General features: G+C 40.2%; 2 protein-coding genes across 4 annotated transcripts in view; one reads left to right on the forward strand and one right to left on the reverse strand.

Moving 5' to 3' along the window:
• The window catches only part of otoa (otoancorin), a 23,567-nt gene extending 1,607 nt beyond the window's left edge, over positions 1-21,960 (forward strand). Inside the window, exons 1-29 of one of the 3 annotated variants that reach the window (XM_053680484.1) lie at positions 1,005-1,249; positions 4,669-4,752; positions 4,922-4,995; positions 6,902-6,923; positions 8,673-8,712; positions 8,881-9,004; positions 9,108-9,176; positions 9,329-9,516; positions 9,623-9,786; positions 11,020-11,144; positions 11,719-11,864; positions 12,031-12,139; positions 12,659-12,877; positions 12,997-13,158; positions 13,269-13,409; positions 13,643-13,698; positions 13,825-13,945; positions 14,034-14,152; positions 14,251-14,386; positions 14,922-15,115; positions 16,729-16,819; positions 17,760-17,922; positions 18,243-18,418; positions 18,677-18,829; positions 18,976-19,118; positions 19,210-19,346; positions 19,588-19,685; positions 20,056-20,221; positions 21,235-21,960. In XM_053680484.1, coding sequence (XP_053536459.1) covers positions 4,698-4,752; positions 4,922-4,995; positions 6,902-6,923; positions 8,673-8,712; positions 8,881-9,004; positions 9,108-9,176; positions 9,329-9,516; positions 9,623-9,786; positions 11,020-11,144; positions 11,719-11,864; positions 12,031-12,139; positions 12,659-12,877; positions 12,997-13,158; positions 13,269-13,409; positions 13,643-13,698; positions 13,825-13,945; positions 14,034-14,152; positions 14,251-14,386; positions 14,922-15,115; positions 16,729-16,819; positions 17,760-17,922; positions 18,243-18,418; positions 18,677-18,829; positions 18,976-19,118; positions 19,210-19,346; positions 19,588-19,685; positions 20,056-20,221; positions 21,235-21,314 — 3,471 coding nt within the window. In that variant the 5' untranslated portion in view covers positions 1,005-1,249; positions 4,669-4,697 and the 3' untranslated portion in view covers positions 21,315-21,960. Of the gene's footprint in view, positions 1-1,004; positions 1,250-2,739; positions 4,753-4,921; positions 4,996-6,901; positions 6,924-8,672; positions 8,713-8,880; positions 9,005-9,107; positions 9,177-9,328; positions 9,517-9,622; positions 9,787-11,019; positions 11,145-11,718; positions 11,865-12,030; positions 12,140-12,658; positions 12,878-12,996; positions 13,159-13,268; positions 13,410-13,642; positions 13,699-13,824; positions 13,946-14,033; positions 14,153-14,250; positions 14,387-14,921; positions 15,116-16,728; positions 16,820-17,759; positions 17,923-18,242; positions 18,419-18,676; positions 18,830-18,975; positions 19,119-19,209; positions 19,347-19,587; positions 19,686-20,055; positions 20,222-21,234 lie in introns of those variants that run through there. The other 2 variants (XM_017469152.3, XM_053680476.1) reach the window with 2 other exon arrangements.
• Positions 11,499-22,590, reverse strand: part of znf687a (zinc finger protein 687a) — a 28,713-nt gene continuing 17,621 nt past the window's right edge. The window contains exon 11 of the mRNA XM_017469101.3: positions 11,499-13,101. Coding sequence (XP_017324590.1) covers positions 13,075-13,101 — 27 coding nt within the window. The 3' untranslated portion in view covers positions 11,499-13,074. The remainder of the gene's footprint in view (positions 13,102-22,590) is intronic.

Raw genomic sequence — 22,590 nt, forward strand, 5'->3', positions numbered from 1 at the left:
CTACAGAAACCAAGTTAACAATGGAAAATAAACCTGATGTTCACGAATTGCGAAGGGGCGCCCCAAACACAAGAGGGAGTGATGTCACATAATAAAATGTAGCCTACAGAAAGCCTGCTTTGCTTTCCCAGACGCTTGTGACATGCTTAATGGATTGCATGCAAATATAAAAATGCAAATGCCTATTTTGAATACAGTGCATATGTGACTGCAACAAATTTTTCATACCCGTTCATTTGTTTATTAATGAGAACGTCACCGTCATAAATGCAACTTAAGATTTTTTTTTTTTTTGCCGTTATCAGAAGAGGTGCTGGGAGCAGTGCTGCTTCCTCATAGCTCCAGGGTCCTCGGTTTGATCCTGAGCATGAGTTACTGTCTGTGTCTTTTTTTCTCCCACCTCCTAAAAACATGCCAGTAGGTGAATTTAGCGACTTTACATTGCCCCTAGGTGTGAATGAGCGTGTCAACGTGTGTGCCTGGTGCCCTGTGATGTACTTGCATCCCATCCTGCTTTGTGACCAGTGTTTCCAGGATAGGTTCTAGATCCGCCATGGCATGAACCACGATAAAGCGGTTACTAAACCTGAATTAATGAATGAATGAATCTATCGTAAGAAATTCAATATATATTCTTTATATACATTTTTTTGGGGTTATAACATAATATATCAAGTGTTTGTAAGTATAAATGTTTCAAAAAGTGCTCACAAGAGGAGGCGCAATGCTTTAAAGCAAAACTACACCCTTTAACGAGCATTTAATCCATTGATTGATGGATATCAATTCTTTTTACATCAAAGTCTGGCTTCTGTGATACCCATTATGCAAATATGTCAAACGCGATCACTGGGAGTTGTCAGCGTGAGCAACTAATCATGATTGGTACTGTAAGTAAGAACTGCTAACAATTTGGGGTGATATTTGGTGAAACACAGGTAGGTAGAGAATAAAATGTGGCGTGAAACAAGTCAACTGAATGCCTGTGGAATAAAGCATGCCCTTTGTGGTGTAATGAAACCCAAAAACCCAAAAGTGTATAGCCAGCATAGAACATTGTACTGTATAGAACATTGCGCTTGTGTATAGCCAGCACTTAACACAGACAATAAGAGAGACCTGAAAGCAGAGATATTCGATATATCTGAAACCAACCATTCTAAAGAAATCTCTGTCTTTATACTACACAGTACAGACGTCAGAGAGATAAGCTCATTGGTCCTTCTGGGACAAGAGACGTTGAATTGAGGTAAGGTAGCTAGCTAACTTTGTAATATGATTGCTTCTTAAACATATCCTGCTCCAAACAGGACTCACGTACAGGTAGTTCAGTTACTTGGCTCAACTTATTGGGTGCAGAGAGGGTACAGTTTGTTTGTTTGTTTTTTACTAGACTGTTTTTTTCTTCAAACAGCAAAAGTACTTCTATCCAGCTGCTTCCTAATAATTATAAAATATATATATTTTAAACTGATAACAGCAGTAACAGATAGTGAAACAAGGTGGTGGTGGTGGGGGGGGGGGGGGGGGGGGGGGGGGGGGGTTTGCAGAGAGAAACATCAACCATGCTATAAGTAGCTGCTATGTCTATTAATTAGTAGCAAGTTATGGGGAGCATATCTATGTTCCCAGGGTCCCATGTTCCCCAGATTTATATGGCACATAATGAACATATGGTGATTTAAAGCTGGAGTTAGGCTTCAGCATAAGTGAGAGCTGGGACATGTTCATACTTAACATTTTGTTCCTTTTATGACCGTTTACTGTGTTTTATAGGGTACAGAATGGCATTTCACTATTTATGGATGGAGTTGAACTGGTTGAATGTGTGAATGTAGACTAAAAGCTATTTTTAGAGCAGCACAAATGAGGGTTCAGTATGTGCAACCTAGATCATTTTCCAAGTTCATAACTTTCATAAATTTCAAGTGTGGATGAAGGATGGATTTTAAACTAATGTATGATGTTATTCATTTAAATGTGTCTTTGGTGTTTAAAGTTAAAAGGTAATTACAGTAATAGGACCGTGGGGAAATGTGTCCTGACTACATAAAACCTTTGGAGAAGTTTACTTATTGTGTGTTAACAGAATACTGAACTGGGGAACATAGGAGCCTGGGAATATAGGAATGACCCCCATGTTTTGTTCATATTTTGGATTAACAGACCTATCTTGCAAATTCACTCATCCATAATGAGGGAAGCAAGCATCAGGTCGTGTAGGAAATGGGAGAGTAGCCCAATCTTCAGGTCAGGGTTCAAGTTATATATGGGTTAAGGGAGAGCAACTACAATCTCCAGTAATTGGTACCCTTCTCATGAGACAACTCCATCATCACTGTAAAAGATTAGTTTATAATTAGTCTACACTAGTATTATAAGAGATCATTTTATATCTCTACATGAAAGTTCTATTTCACCATTTCTGTTCCACATGTAAAAACTATCAACTATATAATAAAATTGTTTTGCTTTGATTAGGTGATACAGTGCCCTCCAGTAATAATGGCACCCTTGGTAAATATGAGCAAAGAAGGCTGTGAAAATGTATATTTTAAGTATATTACCATTGATATATATATATATATATATATATATATATATATATATATATATATATATATATATATATATATTTCTTATTTTTTATTTATTTATTTATTTATTTATTTATTAGTACACCTGGGTGACTAGGAACAGGAAATTGTTCACCCATGACTTGTAGCTGTGATGTGCGGCAAAAGGTTGTTGAGCTTCACAAAATGGGAAGTGGCTATAAGAAAAGAGCACAATTATTGAAAATTCCCATTTCCACCATCAGGGCAATAATTAAGAAGTTCCAGTCAACTCGAAATGTTATGAATCAACCTGGAATTAGACGTGTGTCTATATCGTCTGTGCACTGTGAAGAGGGCGGTTCGAGTGGCCAAAAAATCTCCAAGGATCACAGCTGGGGAATCGCAGAAGTTAGTTAGTCCTGGGGTCAGAAAGTCTCCACAACTACAATCTGAAGTCCCCTACATCACCACAAGTCGTTTGTAAGGGTTTCAAGAAAAAATCCTTTACTCTCATCCAAAAACAAACTCAAGTGTCTTCAGTTTGCCAGACACTACTGGAACTTCAAATTGGATCGGGTTCTACGGTCAGATGAAACCAAAATAGAGCTTTTTGGCAATAAACACCAGAGGTGGTTTTAGCGCACACAGATAGGAAGCCATATGGAAAAGTACCTCATGTCCACGGTTAAATATGGTGGGGGCTCTTTAATGTTTTGGGGCTGTTTTTCTGCCAGATGACCTGGACATTTTGTTAGGATACATGGCATCATGGACTCTATCAAATATCAACAGATATTAAATGAAAACCTGACTGCCTCTGCCAGGAAGCTTAAAATGGGCCGTGGTTGGATCTTCCAGCAGGACAATGATCCAAAACATCAAAATCAACACAAAAATGGTTTACTGACCACAAAATCAAGGTCCTGCCATGACCATCCCAGTCCCCTGACTTGAACCCCATAGAAAACCTGTGGGGTGAACTGAAGAGGACAGTCCACCAGCGTGGACCTCGAAATGTGAAGGATCTGGAGAGATTCTGTATGGAGGAACGGTCCCAGATCCCTTGCCATGTATTCTCCAACCTCATCAGCATTATAGGAGAAGACTCAGAGCTGTTATCTTGGTAAAGCAAAGTAGCACAAAGTATTGACTAAAAGGGTCCCAATAATTGTTGCACACCTATAATTAACAGACTTTTTTTCTTTTTTTTTGATAAACCTGTGTTGTGTTTGCAATTGTTTGATATCCACAAGAGCAGAGTATTTTTGTGAATTTTTTAAACAAAAGATCAAAAGCTTAAACAATAAAGACACATTTTCACAGCCTTCTTTTACCTAGGGTGCCAATATTAGTGGAGGGCGCTGTAGATAGCCTGCTGTGCTGTTCCTGGCACTACATCTGTCACATGCTTACATACTTAGTTATTCTCCGCTGCTCTTTAAGTAAATATTCCACACAACTGCAATATTGTATTCTATTTGTATTTTTTAAATTATTGTCTAGTCACCTAAGTAGGTTTGCATGTTGTTTTTTTTTTTGTATGAACAATTGTCTTTGGCATACTTTGAATGTGACGAGTAAAATGACTTTGGCTTTAACTTTGCAAATGCAAATACAAATATGCAAATGTACATATGGTGTTGATTTTGAATACAATCCCAATGTCACTGCAACACACCTGTTCATTTATTTATTAATGCGCAGGTCATAGCCATAAATTAGATTTTTGATTCCCCCCCCACATTTATCACAAGAGGTGCTGGAGGCAGTGTCAGCTCCCAGCTCCAGGGTGCCTTGTTTGATCCTGAGCACTATCCAGAGTAATTTTCTGTATATGTATGTGTGGGTTTCACTGTAATTACCCCTTTGTTCCCTTCTCATAAGACAACTCCATCACAATTGTAAGACTAATATAAATTTTTTGTAGTTTATTTTGGTGGAGTGTCTCTACAAGACACACCACCTTGTTCTATTTCACTATTATGTTTCACATGTAAAAAAAATGCCCGTAGCAACTTAAGTTGCTTTATGATACAAATACATAATATTGTAGTATTATTCAATGTTGAGTACTGTTCTCAAAATAATTTAAAGATGTTTGATTTCTCAGCCAGTGAGGGACATCAGGAGGAATCTGCGATGTCTTTCGCTCATGGAACTTTGATTTGTCTTCTTTTAGCTCATTGGGCTACAGGTAAGCTGAATTCACAATACATAATCATTTAAATAAGCAGGTCATAGGTGTATATTGCATGAGTTGTGTCATGCTCTTTTTTTTTGCAAAAAAAAAAAATTATACTAGTGTGTCTAATAGAAATAAAAGCAGCATAAAGGATATTTTTGTTCATTTATTTCTTTTCTAGTAAAATCACAGGGCATGCTACCACCAGGCTTTCCTCCGCTGCCTCAAGACTTTAAGGAAATGGCCAAGAAGATGGTATTTGTTTATTACATACAGCCACTTCAGTCAGCTCTACATTGTTACATTAGTACTGTTCAAACAACTACACAGAACTATACATATACAGTGGGGCAAATAAGTATTGAATGCGTCAACATGTTTTTTTCAGTAAATATATTTCCAATGAGGTTATTCACATGAAATTTTCACCAGACATCGGTATTAACTCAAGAAATCCGGAAATATAAAGAATTCACAACATTAACGTCCATAAATAAAGTTCTGTGTAATAAAGTGGAATGACAGCAAAAAAGCACTGAACAGGCTAAGAAAAAGCAGTTAAGCAAGGTAAGGAAGGAAGCAGCTGAAATCCGTAAGTAGTTAGAAAGTAATTATACCTCCTATATGTGCAAATTAATATCAGCTGGGTTAGTAAATTGATGGTCTATAAAAAGACTTTTTGTTACCAACGTGTCACACAAGAAACATCTCATGATGGGAAAAAGCAAAGAGCTCTCCCAAGACCTTCACAGCCTTATTGTTGCGAAACGTATTGATGGAATCGGATACAGACGCATTTCAAAACTTCTGAATCCTCCAGTAAACACCATTGGGGTCATTATCCACAAGTGGAAGCAACATCACTTGTTCATCAACCGGCTACACACAGGAGCTCTTCGCAAGATTTCTGACCTGTGAGTCAGAAGAATAGTCGGAAGAGTAGCCCAAGAGCCAAGGACCACTCGGAAAGAGCTCCAGAAACACTTGGAGGCAGCAGGTGCCATCGTCACAGAGAAAACAATAGGCAATGCACTCCACAGCTCACGCTCACCCGCAAGACTCCATTGCTAAAGAAAAGGCATGTTGAAGCTTGTTTAAAGTTTGCTACAATTCATTTGGACAAGCCTATGAAATACTGGGAGGGTGTAGTCTGGTCAGACGAGAGCAAAATTGAACTTTTTGGCTGTCGTACTACACACCATGTTTGGAGAAGAAATGTCACTGCACATCACCCTAAAAACACTATACCAACAGTGAAGTGTGGAGGAGGAAGCGTCATGGTGTGGGGCTGTTTTTCATCACATGGTACTGGCAGACTTCAAATAATTGAAGGAACGATGAATGGAGCCCTTTACCGGGAGACTCTTGAGAAGAATCTGCTGATATCCACCAGGAGGATGAAGATGAGACGTGGGTGGAGCTTCCAGTAGGACAACGATCAAAAGCATACAGCAAAGGAAACTCTCAATTGGTTTCAGAGGAAAAAAATCAAGGTGTTAGAATGGCCCAGTCAATCACCTGACTCGAATCCAATTGGACAAGATTTAAAGACAATATGTTTAGAAGAATGAGCCGAAATCACACCTGAATACTGCGGCCCATTAATTTCTTCATACAGGAAGCATATTGAAGCTGTCATTACAAACAAGGGCTTCTCCACTAAGTATTAAATACGTTTCAGTTAGCGTGTTCAATACGTTTATCCTGTGTCATTCCACTTTATTACACATAACTTCATTTATGGACTGTAATGTTGTGATTTCTTTATATGTGTGGATATCTTGAGTTAATACCAAATTCTGGTGAAAATTTCATGTGAATAACCTCATTTGAAATATATTTACTGAAAAAAAGGTTGACGCGTTCAACACTTATTTCCCCCACTGTATAGTCTTAGATAGGTCATGTCACTAAGTGAACCTGGTTTCCTTGAAATAATTTTAAAAAATATATTGCAGCGCATAATATGATTACATTCATTATCAATTAAATGTTCTAATTAAAAAAGCATACACGATACAAGCTTTTTAAGAACTGTCAATGCCATGTGTCACAAGAGAATAGGAATGCAAAGATGTGTTTTCCTGTGACTTTACACAAAAAAAGAAGTCATCTTTCACTCGGTGTAATTAACCTTACCATGTTGTTTTTTCTCTCACAGATGACCATATGCTCCATGAAAGGTACAGTAAGACAAAGCTTAAATGCTGTCCTTTTTGTTGTTGTTGTTGTTCACGATGCATAATTTTGCCCATATTGATGTCTTGTACGACAAATGTGGTTCTTCCTGACACTAAACAAATAACCTTACATCACACACACACACACACACACACACACACTGAATGGATGATGGTGTGGTGATAATAATACATTAATTTACAATAGAATAAGACAATACAATATTTTACGGTTGAAAAAAATACAATCGTGATGTATTTATGAGCACCTTTCAGGACATGCTGTACAATGCAAAAAAAAAAAAAAAAAAAGGCAAGTAGAATCATAGCAACAGGCAGTAGAAGGGTGCAAAAGGTTATCAGGTGAAGACAAAGGGGCATCAGGCAGAATAGGCCATCTTAAACAGACACGTTTTCAGGTGAGATTTACACAGATAGCACAGTGGAGTCCAGTTGATCAATATGTAGGAAAGTAAAGCTCTATAAAGAGTCTGGGAGAGGTAGATAGTGGAAATTGTTTCAGTGGATCGGTGAGGAGAATGGGTCCTAAGGGGCTTGAGTAAGTTCTTAATGGTAGAGAGAAAAGACCACATTGCCTTAATACTAATACATTATACAGTATAATAGATGCATATGGAGGTTTTAGCAGTGTCAAGGGAATTCTTGTAATGTAGGAAGAGCTTTTATGTTTACGCATGACAAGACCAGGCTTAGTAGAACTCAGAAGTGGTTCCATGGTGCAGTGTGAACGAAAGGCAACATTCAAGAGTGTTCAGCACAGGGGACAGGGAATCGCTCAACCAAGTCAGCAGGAGAGGCATGGCAGACAGAACTAGGACGGGGGCAGTGGTGGCTTGATGATTAAGGCTCTTGGTTACTGATTGGAAGATCAGGGGTTCAAGCCTCAGCACTGCCAAGCTGCCACTGTTGAGCCCTTGAGCAAGGCCCTTAACCCTCTCTGCTCCAGGGGGCGCTGTATCATGGCTGACCCTGCACTCTGACCCCAACTTCCTAACATGCTAGGGTATGTGAAGAAAAGAATTTCACTTGTGCTGTAATCTATATGTGATCAATAAGGACTCATTATCATTTCTTCAACCAGGGTGCATTCTATCGCAAGTAGTCCAATACAGGTTGCTTGACCATTTTTAATTTTCCTAAAATGAGTGACTACATCTATGCATTGCAAACCCACCATTTTTTGTTGTTGTTGTTGTTGTTGTTTATTTTACTTGGTTTAACTATGATAACCATCTTTTTGTCATGGCACACAACAAATTGTTGTTATACTGTACAGCTGTTTACGCAAGACTCAATATCTCAGCTCAAGGTGGTCTTAGCTCCTTGAACAAAAACTGATCTGTAGAGCACATTACAAGGTACATGAACATATATAAAGCATATAGAACCAAAATTTGTTCTGTGCCATGACACCAAGATTGCCATCATGGTCGTGGTAATAACTACAAAAAAAAAAAAAAAATTGGCCAAGCAACCATCTTTACAATTATTGGCATGTATAAGACTGTAATGTAGCTAACTAAATCCTGTTTTAGGGAGTTGCAAAAAGAAATACACAATATTTTAGAGTTTGATCAGAGTCTTGAAATAATAACATAATCCAATATGGCTTCAGTATAGCTCTTAGTTTGCGTTGTTCCAGTCTCCGATTTTTAAAATCATCAGATATTTCTGTAGTATCTTGTATTTTGCAGTGTTTATTGACAATGTGAAATGGCTGCATTGCTACAGGTTATTCTCCACCTATCCTAATGGACTCCATGTTGAACAGGTAAAGTGTTCAGATGCCCCTATCGAAAGATTTATTCTGGCGCATTTAATGTCAAATGATTGGTTGTATTTGAATAACCTGTACATAGGAATGTTTTTTCATGGGTAAATTACTTAGTAGGTTTTGTCATTTGAGCAATAACGTGACATGTGGAACCCCCCTCTCCAGCTCTTTCTTCAAACCAGATGAGATGACAATGGGAAACCCCATCTCTATTTTTGCTTCCCTTCTTTCTTCACTCCCTCCTCTCTCTTCACCCATTGCGAAGCCCAATGAAACAGACCTGGCCTTGGTACTGCACAAACTAATACAACACCACTCATATAGTTATATATTCTTATACATGAGTTAATTGAATGTACTTGAAAGAGCCTTATTTCTTCTCATGCTCTAAGAACATCACAGAGAAAATGTGCAACAGTTCGAATCTGCCACAAATGATCGACCACATGTGGAACACCACGGTTAGCGCTTTGTTCGTTTAATGACAAAACAAATGTTGTCTTTTATGTAAATTTTTCAACATGTAAAACTCCAATATACGTTGAATTTGTGAAATTCTCTTTATCCTTCCTATCCCCTCTCCCACTCTGTCTCCGGACTGCGCTGTCTTCAGGAGAAGACACACTGTTTCATACGAGCATTCTTGGCTCCTCTCTCCTGGGTGGCCATCGTACAGAATGCTACACAATTTGACCCACAGCAGCTCAGAAAGATGCTTTGGGTGGCTAAACCTTTCCTAGAAATGTCAAATTCTTCTCTAATGCTGCCTCGAACACTGCAGGGCTCTCAGCTCCCCTTAATGTGAGTATGGGAATGACAGAGGTAGCTAGAGAAAGATGAAGTCCAGGGAAATGAGAATAAATCTTTGTCTTTCATTCATTCTTTTATTTGCTTCTGCTTTCTTCAGGATGCAGACATTCAATGAGGTCTTCGTCTCCCTTTCAGAAGGGCAAAGGAATGATATCAGGCAATGGATGAAAGAGAGATTAACAGAACATGATCACAGTTGTGCACCAAATAATAGCCTTACCGGTGTTCCCAGTCCACCAATGCCAGTACAACCTTCCATGCGTAAGTCCTCTCAAACCTAGATTTTGCTATAAGGGCTAAGAAGTTACATGTACACTATACACTGATCAGGCATAACATTAAAACCACTGAGACGTGACGTGAATAGCGTTGATTATCTCGTTACGATGGCACCTGTGAAGGAGAGGGATATATTAGGCAGGAAGTGAACAGTCAGCTCTCGAAGTTGACGTGTTGGAAGCAGGAAAAATGGGCAAGTGTAAGAATCTGAGTGAGTTTGACAAGGGCTAAGTTGTGATGGCTAGAAGACTGGGTCAGAGCATCTCCAAAACTGCAGGTCTTGTGGGGTGTTTCCAGTATGCAGTGGTTAGTACCTACCAAAAGTGCTTCAAGGAAGGACAACCGGTGAACTGGCAGCAGGGTCATTGATGCGTGTGGGGAGTGAAGACTAGCTCATATAGTCCAACACTGCAAAAATGGTTTGAGGAACATGACAGAGTTCAAGGTGTTGACTTGACCTCCAGATTCCACAGATCTCAATCCGATCGAGTTTTTGTGGGATGTGCTGGACAAACAAGTCCGATCTACGGAGGCCCCACCTCGCAACTTACAGGACGTGTAGAATCTGCTGCTAACGTCTTGGTGCCAGAAACCACGACTAACCTTCAGAGGTCTTGTGGAGTCCACGCCTCAAAGCAGCACAAGTGGGACCTACACAGTATTAGGCTGGTGGTTTTAATGTTAAGGCTGATCAGTGTATGGCCAAAGGTTTGTGGACACCTGATCACCACACCCATATACGGGTCTTCCCCAAACTGTTGCTACAAAGTTGGAAGTACACAGTGGTTTAGGATGTCTTTGTAAGTGTTAACATTACATAACTGAGTGCATCTCAGCTTTATACGATATTCTGATAGTTCTCCAGTGAACTTCCTGGTCTTTCTGGAATGTAACGAACCCAAAAAAGTCAAGTAAATCTGATCATATATTATTAATTGTCTATTGTTGTCAACTGTAGCCTAAATAAGAGTTTCTTGTTTTGAGAAAGACACTGAACCAGAGAAACCATGTGGAGGAGAGACAGGAGATGAAAGAAAGTTAAGAAAGCCAGATGAGTATTAGGGAAAGGATAAATAAAAATAGCAAGCTGTAATTATGTAATCTAGTGAATTTGTATGTGTGGTGAGTAAAAGTGGAGACACTGCCATAGACACTGTCCTGTCTGTGTGTAACTACAGCAACACCAATGAACGCAACATTTCTCTGTATCTCCAGTTAATTCTTCAATTTCTGGCTGTCAAACCAAAATGCCTTGGCTGAAGGCTGACGTGCTGAGGATGATGGGACGTTTCATTTCGAAGCTGCCTGAAGCAGATCTGAGGGGCATACTTACAGAAGAGGTCAGTATTCTTGGACCGTTCTTCCTTATTTACTCCCTTTTGAGCATGCTCTAAAGCAGGAGTGTCCAATCTTATCCGGAAAGCGCCGGTGTGGTTAAACAGGTGGAATCAGATGTGGTTTCTGCGTGGTTGGAATGAAAACCTGCACCCACACCGGCCCTTTCCGGATAAGATTCGACACCCCTGCTCTGAAGCAAACACAGATTTAGCAAACTAGTTTGGGTGTCTGGAAGTCCAGAAAAAAACCTATTCCTAAACTAATATGATTCTGTTAAAAGTGCAAATCATTCTTCGTTAGTATAAAAAATGTCAGGTTGTTGTGTTGTTTTTTTTTATTCACCAAATGCAAAGCAGTGAAAATGGCTAATACAGTAATTTATTGAGGAATGTACTCATATAAGGTAAATCCATCAGTTACTACAGTTACATGTAAAGTATCAAAACAATAACGTCAACATTGTTTAAAAGCAACATTCTCATATGTTTCAGTTTCACACAAGGATTAAAATCGAACATGTCTTAGCTTTAAATAATGTGTTCTCGAATACTGTGTCTGCATGTCTCTTTCTCTTAGTTGTGTAAGTTCTTCCAGTCTCCAGAATTCCCATTTTCATTCAGTAATGTCAGCGGGATGCAGACTGCGAATGCTCAGACACTAATGCAGCGACTCAAGCGAGAGTGTTTCAATGCCACACAGAACTTCCCCAACCAAATGGACAGGTGTGTCATATCTGGAGGTTGCATACCATGGTTTTATATGATTTTAATCATAGGTCTGTATACGTTAAAGCTCCCGTTATTTACATGATAACTGAACTTTGCGATTATACTGTGATCAGACATAAAAGGCTTTACCGCCTCATCTCATCTCTGCTTCCTTGTACAGGCTTGGGTATCTCGTCTGTTTCTATGATGATCCCCAGTCGCTGAATGCGACACTAATTAAAAAGCTGCTCCACCAGCTGGGGGGTTGTGAACCCAGTGGGATTGATGAGGTCAGTAAAAGCTTTTTATTTATTCCTGCTTCTTTACAGACACAAGTTTACAGATATTACTATTTAAATATTCAGAAACATCAGAACCATTTTCTACATGCATTCACACAGTACAGGTGCATCTCAAAAAAAAAAATCGAATATGGTGGAAAAGTTCGTTTTTTCTGGTCATTTAATTCAAAAAGTGGAACTTTCATATATTCTAGATATATTACACATAAAGTGAAATATTCCAGGCCCTTTTTTTGGTTTTCATCTTGATGATTACGGCTTACAGCTCATGGAAATCAAAAATACAGTATCTCAAAAAGATTAGAATAAAGAATTTTTTGTTTTAATGACTCCATTAAAGTAAGCAAAAGCACAGAAGGTCCGTACGTTAAGCCGTGTTAAACCTCACGGTCATCTCTTCTCTTTTTGGACCTCCCCTTTAATAATTGTATTTCCTCAACGTTCCTATCCTGTTCCATTCCCTTCTCCCCCCTGCTGTCACTCACTCTCCCTCTGTCTATCTTTCAGATGAGGAAACAGTTGGTGAGGAAGCTGATGTCAGATGGCGAGCCTCCCACTTCTGAGATGCTGCATTCTCTGGGCTCCGGGATGTTGCTTCTCTCTCCTTCCATACTGTCCAGTTTCAGCAGAGACTCTCTGAATAACACGATGTTCAGCCTGAGCCAAATAGAATGGAAGCCAGCTCAGGCCAAAATCTTGGTCCAGAAATTATTGGAGAAGGCTACGGTTTGGACCACATATTAGACCGTTATTTTCCCTGCTATTAACTTGTCTTGTCCTTGTGACATTTTTGCTGCCCGGTTAACAAAATTCTCCATCTTTTCTCATTCCTCTCTCTTTGGTAGGACATCAGTGGGGAGAAATTGTTGTCCCTGGGTTCAATGGTGAGAGGTGTAGCCAGTGACCTGCTCAAGAATGTCAAGTCACAAGGCCTGCTGGGAAGCGAGGGCCTGAAAAATATAAGTGAGAGGTTGTCTTCGTTACAGAAAAAGGCTCTTCTTGTGGGGGTAAGGATACGAGAAGTTATAAATTCATTATAGAAATGTATCAAAACAAAGCATGGAGAAGGAGGGGTGGGAAAGTTGGATTCTCCACCTCCATTTCACTCTCTTTTTAGATGCATGCTGATGTGAATGCAAGTTATTTGGTGAAGGAAATCCCAGATGCTCTTATCGCCTCTCTCTCTCTGTCCTTCCTCGACAAAGCAAACCTTAATTCTCTCGATCGGCTGGAGGGCCGCAGCTGGTCCAGAACACAGGTAAACCCACGCGTTTTACCTGTGCTGGTCTTCTATTCACAGATATTCTTATCCTTGTGGGTACATTTGGTAAACACTATACATAACCCTCAGTCATCTTTTTATCACCTTTTTATAGGGAACATATATTTCTCTTTTCATATAGCCCCCCCCAAAAAAAAAAAAAAAAAAATCCATGATGACCTTTACTGTGTTTTCATCCTTCTTCCTGGTCTTTATTTCTTTCTCCACAGTCTGTTTACCTTTTGAAGAAGATTGTAGGTAATGGGCTCAAACCTGAACAGATAAGGTGAGCCAGTTGACGATTCAAAACCCCAAGATGAAATACAATATAACTGGTTAACAACTTGTTGCATGCGATTAAAAAAGGATGTGTTAATCTGCTAGAAAATCGAACACTACTGTTTCTTAACAGAAAGCTGGGCCAGGCCGTTCAGGGCGTGACCTGCAACATGATTGATGGCATTGCTCAGAGTGATAGCTTGGAAGCAACTCAAACCCTTGCCAATTCTTTTAGCTTGCTCTCTAAGACACAGGTAAGTCATCCTTCATTTCTTACCATTACAAAGCTCTTGTTTTTTCCCCTCCCCACAGTGATCGGATTCTCCCCGTCACTTTCCCCAGGTACGCTGCATGGCTGGTAAACTGTTCCAGAGTCTGGAGAAGCAAAGGCCTGGATATTTCACAAACGTCAGCAAATCAGAGCTCCAGGCCATTCCAGCTCTGCTGCTTATCCACCTACCGTATTATTATTATTATTATTTCTACAGATATACTACAATAATATAATAAATAAAAACTGACACATTTTTAACCCCTAATTCATTGAAACACTGTACAGGGTACCGGTGATTCAGGGTCTCCCAGCCTCCGTGTGTCCTTATTTCTTGGAGAAGATGAGTCAAGCCAACCTCTCATCCCTACCAAACAGTGCACCATCACGCCGGGAACTTAGAAACAAAGCCCTCAGCTGCCTGGTAATCCCCTCTCCCACACACACACATTTGGCTTATCCTTGATATGTGAAGGTCCTTGAAGATGAGAACCTTCCATTGGCATAAATATTAATGCAACTAATTAATGCTGTGTACGTTTAACCTTAACCTCAGAAACCAAAAAGCGACCTTTTGGCTCGTTTTTTGTTTTGTTTTGTTTTGTTTTGTTTTAAAAAAAAATAAAAACAGCTGTCAGATATTTGGCTAGATAGTGGAGAAATTTGGTCCTCACAAAGATATAAAAACATGCGTGCGCACACACACACACACACACACACACACACAGTAAATGACTTGCATGTTTTTATATCTTACTGGAAACCAAATGTACAAATGATATCTGACCAAATATCTGACAGTTCTGACCTTGTGGGAATTTCACATAAAAAGCTGTGATAAAATTATACGATTATTATTAAGAACACCTCTAAAAAGCAAAACTTCATTTCAGTGTCTGAATTTTCCTGAATTCCAAAAACGAGCACTGGCCTCATCTCCATTGTTCATTTCTCCGCAGGGGAAGAACGCATCTGCAGTGTCTGCAGCGGATATCTCGTCTTTGGGTCCACTTGTGTGTGAACTGGAGCCAACCTGGATCTCCTCTCTGAAACCTGACGCTCTAAACTTCACTTTGCAGGCCCTGGCGTCCTGCAAACACATTCCCCAGCCTTCCAGAGGACCTCTGTTCACTCTTCTCACGAATTTCTACGGGTAGCGTTGTCCCCTGCCTTACAGACACCCCTATCTATAGACCTGTTCATGCCACTCTTATTCATAACTAAGCTGTGTAAAGGCTGCAGCAGCAGCTAGTGACTACAGATTTTAGTGGCGCAGGACAACATTAATAATGACAGCGTCAAACAACATTAAGTTGAATTATGCTATAGGCTACTATGTGGTGAATTTTTAGAGTGACCCCGTAATAGGCAGCTGAGCGCCGTCAAACTGCTCATTTTGAGCAGTTTTAGACATACCTGGTGCACACATATTTCCGTGTACCGACATTATCCACTCCATAATCCCTCTTTCCCGCTCCCAATCTTTGGAATATAATGTATCTTACAATAGAAATGGTTTTGTACATCATAGACACACTGTATGCACTTCATTAGATTTAATTCCAATGATTTGCTCTAAAACAAGATCTAGATGGACAAATCTGGCAACCCCATTAACTGTTCTGCTGCTCCTTGTAGAATTGTACAACTTGTAGAAAGGCGAACAAATCAGTGGAACGTCGGCTTATAGCTGTCAAATAGGTCGTTAGTACTTCGACAGAATATATTTATTGAAGACATTATGAAAATTAGTATTTGTTGAATAACAGAGATAAATGGTGGGGAAACTATGCCGTACTTGCAACTATGGATGAACCCCCACTGACTGAAAGTTTGTGTAAAGCTTTGCTGTAGTGTGTGTGGGCTTCCTAAGTAATCCATGTCATGCTGATGCATGTGACATTACACTAATCAGCCATAATCGTAAAACACCCTGCCTACCATTGTGTAGGTCCCCCTTGTGCCACCAAAACAGCTCTGAACCATCGATGCATCGACTCCACAAGACCTCTGAAGGTGTGCTGTGGTATGGATCGGACTTGTTTGTCCAGCAAATCCCACAGATGCTGGATCGGATTGAGATCTGGGGAATTTGGAGGTCAAGTCAACACCTTGAACTCTTTGTAATGATCTTCAAATCATTCCTGAACAATTTTTGCAGTGTGTCAGGGAGAATTATCCTTCTGAAAGAAGCCACTGCTGTTAGGGAATACTGTTGGCATGAAGGAGTGTACTTGGTCTGGAACAATGTTTATGAAGGTGGTACGTGTCAAAGGAACATCCACATTAAGGTCAGGACCCAAGGTTTCCCAGAAGAATATTACCCAGAGCATCACAGCCTTCGCTCCCCAGGCGCATCAATGAGCCTCGGGAGCCCATGACCCTGTCGCCGGTTCACCGGTTGTCCTTCCTTGGACCGCTTTTGGTAGGTACTAACCACTGCATACCGTGAATATTCCACAAGACCTGCAGTTTTGGAGCTGCTCTGACCCAGTCGTCTAGCCATCACAATTCGCCCCTTGTAAAAGTCGCTCAGATCCCTACACTTGCCCATTTTTCCTGCTTCCAACACATCAACTTCAGAAACTGACTGTTCACTTACTGCCTAATATATCCCTCTCCTTCACCGGTGCCATCATAATGAAATAATCAATGTTATTCACTTCACCTGTCAGTGGTTTTAATGTTATGGCTGATCAGTTTATTACCTGCTTTTGGCTTAATGTAATATTTTCGATTTATTACAACATCTGTCATTTCAACTAGGGCCCCATCTAATTGGTCAGAGGATGTCACAAAGTCCCTGGGACCCCTCGTCTTACTGAATGACGCTGCCCTTGAGGCATTATCTTTTAAGGTGAGTATTGATCTCAGGCTGCTCTGACTCATTCCACTGTCTTGTTAGATCAGCAGAAAGATCCAGTACATTATTAACAACATACACGTTGAGCCATTTTCCAGAATCGTCTGTGGTTTGTTTGTTTGTTTTTTTATAGGTGAGATTTCTCGATTATTAACATAAACGAAGGCAACTTTGATGGACACTTGCCCCCAGATAAACATTTCTATTAAGATAATGCACACATTAAGCAGTTATCAGTGACACTGGTTATATTTAAACGTGCATACAGTGTTCATATGGAACCAAGTACTTATTTAATATATCGATGAGGGATAGTGTATCTACGGCTATATTTAAATCTCTCTGAAAACAAATATTAATAGGCCTTAACTATGTAAATGTTGATAAATAGCTGTTTAGCTGAATGCATATTTGTGTCCTGGGCGCTTAGTGGTTAGCACGTTAGCACGTCAGCACGTCAGCCTCACACCTCCAAGGTCCGGGGTTCGATTCCCGCTGGGGCCACGTGTGTGTGTGGAGTTTTATTTATTTATTTATTTATTTATTTTATTTACCCCCGTGCTGCGGGGGTTTTCTCCGGGTACTCCGGTTTCCCCCAGACACGCATGGTAGGCTGATTGGCGTGTCTAAAGTGTCCGTAGTGTATGAACGGGGGTGTGAGTGTGTATGTGATTATGGACTGGCACCCTGTCCAGGGTGTACCCCACCTTGTGCCCGATGCTCCCTGGGACAGGCTCCAGGTTTCCCCGTGACCCTGAAGAAGGAGTAAGCGGTAGAAGATGGATGGATACTTGTGTCCCATCATAGCCTTTCTGAAAAGCTTTCTCAAGTGAAGAACTGAATGTTCTGACATACACTTCTCTTTTTATTACTCTTCCTATTCTTTTCTCACTGTTGAGATTGTTTAACCTCTACACTCACCTTTCCTCTGTAGAGCTGGCTGAAGAAATCTTTGTCAGATCTGCAACACAGCATGGAGGCTGAGGTTGCAGGTCTGGCCCCAGAGGAGTTCCGTGCCTGGCCCGATTTCTCAGCCCTCCAGCGCAAACTCTTTCAGCTGAAAACTAAAATCACCCAGCAGCGGCGCAGGAGAGACAGTGGGTTCATACAACATAGTATACCAAAAAGTTATACTCTTTGCTCCGTACGGTTTGAATAATCGTGATTTAATCTGGGATCCGCCTGCGATTGTGCGTGCGTGTGGTATCACGCACGTTCAGATTCATATTCTATGAAAGCATAAGAAGAAGAAAATTCATGCTGTATTTTTTATTATGTACTGTAAAGTTTACTAAAAGTATATTTAAAGAAACATCAATGTGCACTTATGCCTAGCATTCAATCATTTCAACTACTTTTCATTACAAGACATAATGAATGGCATTCTTTCTTTATCCGTCCTCTGTAATCACTTTAGCACTAGTACCTACTCTGCCAATGATCGAGGATCTGAGGGAGGGAAATGTGCTCTGGAGTCCTGCTCAACTGTCCAGCATGACAGCCCAAACGTATAGAGACGGCGCGTCTATCCTGGGAGAGATACGCAGCTATACTACAGAACAACTGATAGCGCTGAAAGACAAAGCTATAGAGGTACACACGAGAGATCAGTCAGCATTCATACAAAATATTACGTTGCATATACCATACAAAAACAAAAAAAAGTACTTTGAAAATCACATTTCAGATGTCTTTGTACGTAATATACGATCACTGAAATCTTTAAATAAAGCATATTCCAAATACGTTCATGCTTACAAGTCATTGTATTAAGGATATGTCATTCTATACATTTGGAAATAAATATGCTGTTTAATAAATCCTACGGGATGTTCCTTCGTTACTTTGCAGGCATGGGGAGATGTATCGATGCTTAACGAATCGAAGATCGTGGAGATGGGTTGTGTGTCTCAGAGTTTTAACGCTAAACAACTCCAAAACCTTAGCATCACCTCACTGGATACTCTGGAGCTTCTGTCCGTCTGCCAGTGGAACCAAACACAGGTAACATACACCACACTATTATTAACTCGCTGCGAGGAGTAGACGCCGTACCACAGCAGTAACGGTGACATACGTGACCTCATATTCGAAAATGCGAACTATGAGAGTTAAAACTAACATGGAGCTCGATGTTGTGGTTCCTGCAGAAGGAAGCGGTCTTGCGGGGTTTCGTAACGAGAACTGGAATGAAAATGGCTAAACTCGGTGCACTCGAGATGGCAGGCCTGGGCCAGTTTATTTGCGGACTGCAGCCCAACGAAACCGAGCAGCTCAACGCTACAGAATTCAAGTGAGTTCTGAGCACACCCAATTCTGATCAACACAACAGTGCTCATTACTCAGTGCTCTGTATGCTGAAAGTCTGTTTTGCTGTGGATCAGGGATGCTGCGGGAGATGTAGGCCGTGCTTCCTGTCCTTTGAGTGTCCTGGAGTGTTTGAAGAAAAAAGCTGTTGCTGCATTCGGCGACCCAAAAGGCTGGGGCGAAGCTGACGTTAGCGTCATGGGCAACATAATCGGTCCGTTCCAAACAGTAAACAACTTGCGAAATAATTGCACAAAGTTACTTAATGATGTGTCCTGGGACCAGAAAATTCCTTAGGGACCTTGCCACTGTCACGTTAAGTGTATAGAAGTTGGTTAGGTACAGTTACAATTCACTTCGCCGTAGGAAAGTTTTCGTTTTGTTACTTGTAAATATGTCATCAGTGCATTTCTGCATCATAATCTTATCGATCATGCATAATTTTCTGTATGTAGCTGGGCTGACTGCCACTGAGCTGGGATACCTAAGCGCTCCAGTTCTGCCGTTCATCCGTCAGTCCGCCATCTCTCTCATCCCTCCTGAACGTCTGGCGGTGAGTCGCCCTGCCTTCCTGCCCTGACCTGACCGTCCAGCGTGTAGTACTGCCCTATAGTATACAGTAATCGTCTTACAAATAGATCATCTATTTTATACAACCATTCAACTTTGATATGTTCCACTTCTGACTGCTTTCCTTAGATTAATTTACTACCATCACTCAGAGGACATTAGCCAGTTCTGAATGTCCAGCCATAAATATTGTTTGAGCTATTAATATTTATGTGGCCTTTAAAAAAAAAACAAAAAAAAAAACAACATTTGTTTTGGGGTGCTTGTATTATCTTTTGATTGCATATATGCTGTCCCTCAGCTTTGGGAACATAATCTACATTATTATTATTATTATTATTTGTTATGAGCAGGCGCTTTCAGTGAGCCAGCTAAAGGCTTTGGGTCCTGACAACGCAGCAGCGATAACAACGTCTCAGCGTGCCGCACTGGGAGTAGAGCAGAGAGCAGCCGTAGACGAAGCAGTGGGACTGGCGGCACAAAAGTCTGAAATCACAACCACGCTGCCACAGAAAGGAGGTATGTGAAATACAAAAGCAACTAGGGAACCTAAATTGATACATAAAGGATTAGACAGTAAATATTGAATAATTCAGATCTGTCATGCACTGACTCCAAAGCCAGCACACAGCATGATGAACACATTAAATCCCCTGGAGCAAATGGGCAAAGCTATAAAGAGTAAAGAAAATACCGTAGACTGTTAACTGTGCTCGAATTGCAAGACACTCCAGGTAGAAATGACCATTTTTGGTACTAATAAAAATATCAAAAGAGAATTTTTTTTTTTCCCACCGTTTCGGTCCACTGAATTATCGGAAACGTTAAGAAAACTCCGCCCACTCTGCTCCATCACATCGTGTCACAGATCCCGGAAAAGCTTGTTTCCTGATATGTACAGTATGGTGTACATGTCAGTTTCCTTTATAAACTCCACTACTAGGGTAGAAATACGTTAAATACCATTTCTCTCAAAATCACAGGCATGGGGTGGACGTTTATCTATGAATCTATACATATCTCAGTTCATGAACGTTTTCATCATGGATTTTTTTTTCCCCCTCATTCATGGAATTCCATACTAATAATGGCTCTTTTTTTTTTTTATAAATAAAACCACTCCGTGTCATTTCGTTTTCCTTGACAATAATGATATTCCGACAAGCATTTCTGTAAATGCCGTGAAACATTCCAACATTTAAAAGTATGCAAGTTTGTGCGTATTTAATTAGATGAAGCCTCATTTACTTGTACATTTCCTATCCTATTGTTTAAAAAAAGAAAAATTACTCTACTACCTGTAGTGTCTTGCCTCAATGTGGGCTTTAACCAGGTCAAGAAATCCGGATATTTTGACTATGCAAACTGGCCCCGAGTCTGTACATATACACCCCTTCCCTAGCTGCAGAACCTTTATTTGCTTGATCCAAATTAAATGGTTTCTAAATGCAAACATGTTCATTGCCATTCTTGCTAATATGAGGTCTGTCTCTCTCTCTCTCTCTCTCTCTCTCTCTCTGTCTCATATCCAGGGGCACCAAAACAAAGCATGTTGGGAACTGCGGTCCTTCTGCAGCCCCTTGTATTGCTGCTGTTGGGATATATTCGCTAAGAAGCACACCACTGAAAAGCTAGCTGGGAATATTTATCTCTCAATCTCCCAGATTGAACAGCTAATGCATATACGTGCCTTTGGCTTATTAGCTTAGGTGACCATGTAAAGAAAATGTTATATAGCTGTCATATAATCACTACAGAAGCAATAAATCCACCTGAGCGGGGATAGGGAGGGGGGGATTGGCTATATTCCATCAACGTGGACCTATACAGTTAGTTCTTATACAACCATTTAATGCTCAGTCTGGAGGAGTGCACCATAGTGATTCCATGGCAGTTTGATAAAGATTGGGCGCAGATTTCAGCCCAGATTTCTAGTTTATGGGTATACATTTATTTTTTATTTCCTGTCTTCAGTTAGCAGTTTCTTAGTAAAGACTGCTGCTTAAAAATAAAAAAAGTTCATACGATTAGTAAAGAGAACAGGGTAGAATTTCAGGGACTATAACCATTTCTCAGGTACATTTCAGTGAGCATGTGACTCACATGGAACCTGCTTTAAGAGACTTGCTACTGCTACTTTATATGCATATGAATATATTTAATAGTCCTCTCTCTCTAATAAAACGATCAGATGGAAGATTATAACAGTATATTTTTGGTAACAGATTTATTTTGAGCCTTTTTGAGTTCTGTGTGTTCATAAAAACATGGATTAAAAGAGATTTCGCTTGTACTTGAATTTAATTCCGTTCAATTTGACAAATGAAACGTTCTCATCTCTTATTAACCTGGATATCGATCATCCGTACTAGAGCCTGAGCTTAAATAAAATAGAAATGCAATACAAAAGTAATGTGACTTGTGATTTTTATTGACAACTGCCAACAAATTGTGGAATGAAGGTTATACAATTACTCCATTAAGTCCTCAAACAGGGTGGTTTGGGAGTATTAAATGTACTTACATGTAAATATTTATTTATTTATTTTTCAAACAAGACTCGGATCAAAACGGGCTGCGAGATAACTAGTGACCAGGACAGGATGAGCCGAAAACAAAGACAGATTCCCCCCCTAGAACTTCGGGATCCTTCTGAGCTGATCCATAGAGTAGAAGAAATGTAAACACTGGGCCTCGTTCATGAATCTTTTACTAAAAGTTGTGTGTGAGTGTTTGTATGTGCCAAACCAAACTAAAAATTTTCCACTGGATTTACAAAAAGTTGCAGAAATGCTGATTTTCTTTGTACCTATGTACAACGACCTGTAAAAGTGCAAGGCGCATTTCCAACACGGCTCATCTGCATTTAGTGACACCCACAAAACTCC

The sequence above is a fragment of the Ictalurus punctatus genome, chromosome 1 (assembly GCF_001660625.3).
Source record: "Ictalurus punctatus breed USDA103 chromosome 1, Coco_2.0, whole genome shotgun sequence".
NCBI classification, from domain to species: domain Eukaryota; kingdom Metazoa; phylum Chordata; class Actinopteri; order Siluriformes; family Ictaluridae; genus Ictalurus; species Ictalurus punctatus.